Consider the following 7,668-nt stretch of genomic DNA (forward strand, 5'->3'; position numbering starts at 1 on the left):
GAAAACAGTTTCATAATGAATTTGATCATGATCAACCTTGATTGATCAAAATCGATCATGCCCAGGAGATAAAGATGATGTGAAAGATGTTATTTGTTGTTTATATTTTTAGTTAGTTTAGCATTTTCTTTCCAAATAGAGTTAAAAGTTGTATTTGGTTTTGTTTTTTTTAAAAGGTAAATATAAGCTTATAAGTTTCTCTTTAAACAAGCTAAGATTATTATTATTATTATTATTAACATTATAACTTGAACAACTCTAGTTATGACTTACTTCATACACGGTGTCAATACCGAACCAACATTCACTCTTTCATTATTAGTTATTACAAAGTAAAAAAAAAACAGCGACCTCACAAGGTTGCTTTGATTTAAGATTACGAATATCACACACCACAATAAGCCTTTAAACCACACTGATTAGGCTGAGCCTTAGGTGCCCAGTCCGAAAAAAACTTAAGAAATTCAAAAAAATCAAATGGCTTGTAAAGCAAGGGATGATCTTCATCGATCAAGTCTTCAGGGGTTTTGGTTTTATAACCTGCTTTGAAAAACGAAAACAATCCAGCAGAGTACCTTGCCTCGCTTCCACTCACCCTTACGCGGTGATACGGCGGGTCCAATCGACCATTCGTCCATGCCTGCAGAAATCAACTCCAATAACAAAGGGAAGTGCTTATGTTTTCTACGTCCGTATATTTTGAATTGACTTAAACTAGAATCTAAACTTCAAATCTTGAGCAAATATATTATCAAATAAACTTATGGAATACAGAAAGATCAATGACTTACTCTAAAGGATTCCCCAATCAAGATGACAAAAGAGTGATCTTGCGAGAGTTCCACACCAGTCCACTCACCATGTTTGGTTTGTACCTCCAGCCCATCAACTTGATTTTGATACAATATAGTAATTAAGTTCTTATCTGTGTGGGGCTTTGTATACGTTGGTTCAGTAATTTGAGGCGCTTGATATTTCATTACTCTAAGAGCACAAGTAGTCGAGCTCATGTGTTCATCCAAGTAATTGTCAAGACCCATGCTCTCCAAAATCACCCTCCTTATGAGTTTCTCAAATTCTGATACTTGTGTTGAAAAATATTTTATACTTTTTCTGCAGAAAACAGAGGAAGATTTTGAATTAATTACAAGAGAAGTTGGGATATATAACAATACTTGTTTCGAGTGATTTATGATCACGCACACTAACCGATGTGCTGGTGGATCAAGTTCTGTTTCACCTTCGTTAGCCCATATGAAAATAATAAAGATTGAATTCCATATTAATGCAGTTTGAGCTCCAAAAATTGAAAAAGAATGTTCTCATGTACCTAAAATCTGGATTTCCATGTGGCCACAAGACATTGGTGAAGTTGTTGCAGTTTTCGAAGATGCTGGGATCCTCAATACCGAAGCTTTCATATTGCAGCGGAGGTGGGGATTTCCAAAAATAGCTATTAAAGGGTATTTCAGAAACATGTTGCCTTTTCGTCTGAAGGGGTAAGTCAAAGAGCTCTTTCACTTCACCAACAAATGACTTCTCGACATGCAGAGGAATTTTGTCAAGCAAAGCCTTGAAGCAACCATGCTCTGAAATTGCCTTCCAAACTTGAGATTTCACCAAGTCCCACTCTGAAGTTCCTGGTTTTAGATCTGACTTGCAGAAATCTATGATAGGAAGCTGAAAAAGAGTTTCCTGGCTCATATTTAGGATCCTAGGTTTTTAATTTGTTGAAAAAATGAGGAACAGAAATCTCAATTCAGGTGTATTTAAATGTAAATAATTTGGATTAGGTTCCCTGTCGTAATATGAAAATTTATTATACTATACATTAAAAAACTTGGGGTTTTGTTTTTTATTTGCATCCTTTTTTGTATTGTATTGGATCCTTCAAACTTTTTTTTTCATTTCATTTGCACCATTTTTCTTTACTGTGCCTTTCGTTTTTTATTTAACAACTGTTTTGCAAGATTGATTCATAGTAAAATAGTGTTTTGAATCATGAACACATTAAAAAATAGTGATTGACTCTAACCATGACTATATTATTTTACACCAACATTGTGGACTCTAACCATGACTATATTATTCTATATTATTTTACACCAACATTGTGGATTCTAACCATGGCTATATTATTTCTTGCTTGGATGACATAATTGATCGAGATCAATTGAAGTATCTGCTTGCCAACTTCATTATTGTCCTGATACCAAATCAATTCAATATGTACATTGCTGAGCTATTTTGTTGAAGATATCATTCATAATTTTTCTAAACAGGGAAAAAATTAAAAAAAATGCAAAATAAAAATTAATTTTTAATTAACTAAAAACACCAAGTGGTGACTTTACCCTCGGAGATATATATATATATATATATATATTGAAATTAGAAAATGCAAAAGGACAACCAAGGGCCAATTAGTTCCCTCGAAGGGAGAGAAATATATGTACTAGAAGTTTATGGCCAAGAAGAGCCCGATAATCCACCATCTCTCCATATTTTCATGTGAAATATTCTTGATAAAAAAGGACAACTGGAGACCAACTGGTTCCCCAAAGAGAGAGAAGTAAATGTACTAGAAGTATATGGCATAGAATAGCCTCGTAATCTACCGTCTCTTTATATATTCATGGATCAATTAGTGTCAAATGTTCCTAGAGTTGGATTCATTGTCTAACTCATCACTACAGAGCTAGAGCTGGACAGAACCTAGTGTCCTAATACAATCTCTAATATTTTTTGGTTCTGATGGATTCATGACCACCAATTATAATTGAGAACTTTGATGCATCAATACACAATGACCACCAAATTTTGCCCAAAACAACTGTCTAGGTGGTTACTTTTCAGGTTCATCGAATGCTTTATATCTCCATCAAATTTGACAACACCTGAACCAAAATGATCACGTAACATTTCTCTACAACCCTATATGGTCTGTTTAAACTAATTGTGTTAGGAGGTGCACTAGTCTAAATTTAACAATCCATGGTACCTACTTTAAACCAACGGTTGGAATCCTTCTCAGCTGAATTAAGGGTTTGGCACCATTAAAGACAAGATAGGGATGGATTTCATGGCCTGAACATGAAGAAAACAAGTTTAAATTTGATAAAAAAAAAAAATTAGCCTTTTGCCCCTGGGTTTCTGCCATTTCTCTCCCTCTCTCTCTATTCGTCGTTTCAACCACCAACCAGAGCCACCACCAGCTTGTCTGCCACTAGTTCCACCATAGGTAGCTAGCTCAGTTACCAGCCGGCCACTAGGAGCCACCGTCGGTCCCTTTCTCACTCCTGCAGACCTTTTTCTTCTTTTTTCTCCCTCTGCAACAGACGGCTAGCATGACCAGTGACGCCTCCTCAATCACCGTCTGGACCTCCTCATCACAGTGACGACCACCTTGCTAGGTTGCTTTCCTCTTCTTCTCCTTTCTCCCTCCCCCTTGGTTGCAAAATTTGTCGCTGCAAAAGGCAAATTAATTAACATGGTTGCTAGGTCGGGCAAACAACCATGCAGGCCTGGGCCAGACATGTTTTGATCCAGCCTAACCCAAAAAAAGAAAAAAAAGAGAGATTTGTTGGGCCGAGATCGATCCAACCATTTTGGAACGAGATCGTCCCAACCCAACCCTTTCTTGGGTTGGGCTCGACCAAGTTATCTGGGTCGGCCCATCCCATATATATTTAATATATTTTTAATTATAATATAATATATATTATAATACTATTTTTTAAAAATAAAAAATAAAAAAATTTCCAAAAAAATTTTAAAAAATCATTTCAAAGAATTTATGATTTCCTCGCGTGTTTTTCTACCAATTTTGTTTAATATTAGGTTGTATTTTTACATTGTAAGATATAAATCCAATATTAAAAAACCTGATTTTCTCCGAAATTTTTCTAAAAGAAATTCAATTTTTTTTTGAAAAATCTCAAAATTTTTAAATTAATTTCCCTTTTCAAAAGATTAAAAAAAAAGTTTTGTTTTCATACGTATGACTAAATTCTAAAAAGTTTCCAATCATATTTGCATAAAAAGACAACAATTGCATCTTTCGCATGTTTTAAAACACAAAAATAAATATCGTAACAAGTTTATGATTATCTGTTACGATTTTACCAAAATATCAAAAACCCCTTACCAATTATTTTGTTCATTTTATATTAAGATTTAGATGTAGACTTTAATATCTAATGGTGTAAAACTACACAATAGAGTTTACCTTCAGGCATTAAAGATATAAAATGCAAAATAAATGAGATGCTAAAATTCATACTTTAGAATGGTTAGGATTTAACACAATAAGGTAGATATTCTCTCATGAAGGGAAATCTACCTTGAACTGTAAATGAGACCAATAAATAGAAATTTAACTTAGAAAAACAATCAAACAACAATGCAGCTTACCTTAAATAGAGTGCACTGGGGATGATGTGTTTTTTCCTAGCACAACCAGTCTCTTATCTAGACTCTCGTAGACCATAGGTTTCTAATAACCATAATACTAGGTGACGACTCCTGAACTTTAATCATAATTTTATCTTATGATAAACTCAAATTTATTTTCTTTTCCAGCAATAATACCTCTCAAGAGAGGCATGAAAAGCTCGTCGTCACCCTGATATCACGCACCTATAACAATATTTTATTATTATAATAGAAATCTCTCTAATGATAATACGAAGGCTATCCAACTAGAGATGGAGAGCATATCTAATAACATAACAAATATAGTAATGGCAACGGAACCCTGCATATATGCCAAATATAATTAGTTGAATGAGATAAATAGATAAATAAAAACTTGTCAGATTCTGCCTAGGAACAGACGGATGTACACACATAAGGGGGTTTTCTAGGGATTTTTACAAAAAACGAGTACTCTCATAGGAGAACTGTTTAGAATGAATATAAAGAGGGTATTTTCCAATATATGATATATAGCAACAAACACGACCCAACCTGCATATGATAGCTCCTGACATGCCAATTGTTCCACAAGCAAACAAATAACCATGGCCAAATAGTTGGCCCCATAAAACTAATATTCCAAGTGACAACCTGTTATTTGTGCAATTATAATCCTCAAGTTGTGCTGCAGTAAGGAAAATCAATCTCATTGCAAAGCGAATCCTTTTAATATATATATTAATATCAAGCAAAAACAAATTTAATATTTTTTAAAAACACTTTTAAAATACAATATCCTTTATATTAGAGTAGGTAATTAAGTTATGGAGAGCAACCTCCTCACATCATTGCATCATAATAATTGTTTTTTTTAAAAAAAAAAACCAACTAAGGTAATTTTATATCTTTTGTCTTATCTAATTATTTGGGAAAAGAAAAAACTAGAATCAAATGGTGGACGGTTAATCAGTTACTATCATCCTCGTAAGCACATATGATGATGTCCCAATTAACAAATATAAGATACTATCAACATATTAAAACAATTTAAAAATATTAAAAAATTAAATTTAAATAAAAAAATTATTTTTTTACAAATACATGCCAGCCACGTTGCCAAACAGTCTTTTAAAACTATAGATATAGATAGGTCATTACTCAGACATTGGAAGGAGATATATTTTCTTTCAATATTAAATATAACAAAGACCTCGTGTCTCTTTAATGAAGGTTACATCCATTTATCAACGACATTTTGAAACCAACATTGAAAAAAATATTCTTTTTTAACATATCAAATCAATACGAAGATATGCAATGCATTTGTAAGGCCATTAAAAAAATATTTAATCATTGATAAACAAATTAGTCTGAAAATATCATTTATTATAAAAAAATGATATTTTAATTGTTGCCTTCGAGGGATCAAAATCTGGTCCATGAGATTAAAAAATAAATGGTCCTTAATTTATAGTGATAATGCGAGTTTATCTTTATAAAATAAACGGGTCATTATTGAGATATTGAAATTAAGGACAGATTTTATTATTAATTTTTCCAATATTATGTGAACTTCTAGTTAGATGCAAAGTTGTCGATACTATCTCGAAGTTATTTCAGATCTTTTCTGCATATAAAAATTCTTGACACCTAATTATTTTGCTTTTCCATTTCAATTTTGATTATAACTAGCCATGTGCTCGCGTGGTTAGCTGCAAGACACGCAATAGAATTGGAACGAGGCAAAAGGAAAAATAAATCCTCAAAGGCAGAAGAAATTAATATTCTAAATAAGGTAATAAATATTGATGATGTTTCAGAAATTCAATTAGTCTAGAAATAGAGTTTTTAGATTGGATAATTAATTAATCAATTGATCCTAAAAAATTCATTTATTTTTCCTAACTAAGATAGTAGATAACTTATACTTGGTGCTTAGTAGGTCAAGGTGGCTTGGGGTTAGTACTTGTAAAATATCTTATTTAGTGGAGGTGATAACTCTCTGAAATTTAAATAAGTATCTTTTTAAAAGGATAATAATATTTTAGAGAGAGATGCTCTAAAAATATATATGCAGTAGATAATAAAAATTATGTATCTTTATTCTGAAGATCTCATGATGTTATTATAACACATGAGTCTTGTCATGATGATAAATATTATGTATCTTTATTCTGAATATATCTTTATTGGTGAGCCTAAGAGAGGCTGCATTCATTCTTTAGGTGAGTCCAAGGGAGGCTAGGTCATCCTTTTAGGCATGCCAAGAAAGGAAGGTCTGGTCATTTTTTTTGGCGTGTCCAAGGAGGATAATCATTTCCTTATGTATGCCCCGGGCTTGGCACATTGTAAGTCCATCGTGCGAAGCTTGGTACACTACCAAGCTCAACTGTGAAGATTCAGATTCGTTTTATTTCCTCTCAGGATCAACTTGCAAATGTCTTTACTAAGCCATTTTTTACTACTTCATTTACTGTTTTTCGTTTCAAGCTTAGGGTTGATCCTTCACCCTCAGCTTGAAAGGGTATATTATAGAATGTACTCATATGGGAAATATTATAGGCATACTCTTATGTTGTAATCTCTATCATTATTATTGTATATTGCCCTACACATGTATATAGAAAAAGTTGGTTAACTAATAGATTAAATCTCCTAATTATTTTCAACTATTATAATAACTCTAATTATAAAATCATAATTAACTTGACGACTTGACCTGGGGCTTGTACTTGTCCAAGTTTTTTTAAAAATAAAGGATCGACTCGACCTAACCCAGTTAAAAACCTAGGTCAACCTGGGATAAAATGCGAGTCAGAAACCCGTTAACTTTTTAGTCAATCAGGTTGACCCTTCTGACCCTGGACCTAAATCTTGTATTGGGTCAACTCTTGAATCAGTTTTTAAAACTATAACAATAATCATTTTTATCTACACATAGACTCAGGTCAGCCCGTGTTGACCATCCCGACCTATGACTTGAGCCTTGCCTAGTTTATCTCCAAGTTCGGTTTTAAAACTATGACAATAATAATTTTTATCCTTACGTTGACACGACGTACCCCAGGTTGACTCTCAAATTAGGTTTTAAAACTATGTTAATAATCAACTTTTATTTTATATTGACTCTGGTCAACTTAGGTTGACCCTCTTGACATGTGACTCGGGTTTTACCTTGAGTCGACCCCGAGTCGGGTTTTAAAACTATGTTAGTAATTAATTTTGTCCTTACATTGACCCAGGTCAATGATC

The 7,668-nt window shown here is 33.0% G+C and overlaps 1 protein-coding gene across 3 annotated transcripts; it reads right to left on the reverse strand.

Moving 5' to 3' along the window:
• Positions 1-286: 286 nt before the first annotated feature.
• On the reverse strand, positions 287-1,763 carry LOC133700746 (probable 2-oxoglutarate-dependent dioxygenase AOP1). Of its 3 annotated transcripts, none has more exons than XM_062124396.1 (3): positions 1,331-1,763; positions 792-1,113; positions 287-640 (listed from the first exon to the last, which is right to left on the reverse strand). In XM_062124396.1, the coding sequence occupies exons 1-3, from the start codon at positions 1,702-1,704 to the stop codon at positions 386-388; spliced, it is 951 nt and encodes a 316-aa protein (XP_061980380.1). In that variant the 5' UTR covers positions 1,705-1,763; the 3' UTR covers positions 287-385. The 3 variants fall into 3 exon arrangements, with proteins under 3 accessions (XP_061980380.1, XP_061980396.1, XP_061980387.1); XM_062124412.1 differs by having other exon boundaries at positions 508-640; positions 860-1,113; XM_062124403.1 differs by having other exon boundaries at positions 525-653.
• Between the last annotated feature and the right edge of the window lie 5,905 nt (positions 1,764-7,668).

This window comes from Populus nigra, chromosome 1 (genome assembly GCF_951802175.1).
Source record: "Populus nigra chromosome 1, ddPopNigr1.1, whole genome shotgun sequence".
NCBI classification, from domain to species: Eukaryota; Viridiplantae; Streptophyta; class Magnoliopsida; order Malpighiales; family Salicaceae; genus Populus; species Populus nigra.

Coding starts and splice junctions, on each gene's coding strand:
- LOC133700746 (XM_062124396.1), bottom strand. CDS start 1,704: ATGAGCCAGGAAACTCTTTTTCAGCTTCCTATCATAGATTTCTGCAAG. Junction 1,114..1,330: donor CATGGAAATCCAGATTTTAG/GTACATGAGAAC, acceptor TGTTTTCTGCAG/AAAAAGTATAAAATATTTTT. Junction 641..791: donor TGATTGGGGAATCCTTTAGA/GTAAGTCATTGA, acceptor TGATTTCTGCAG/GCATGGACGAATGGTCGATT.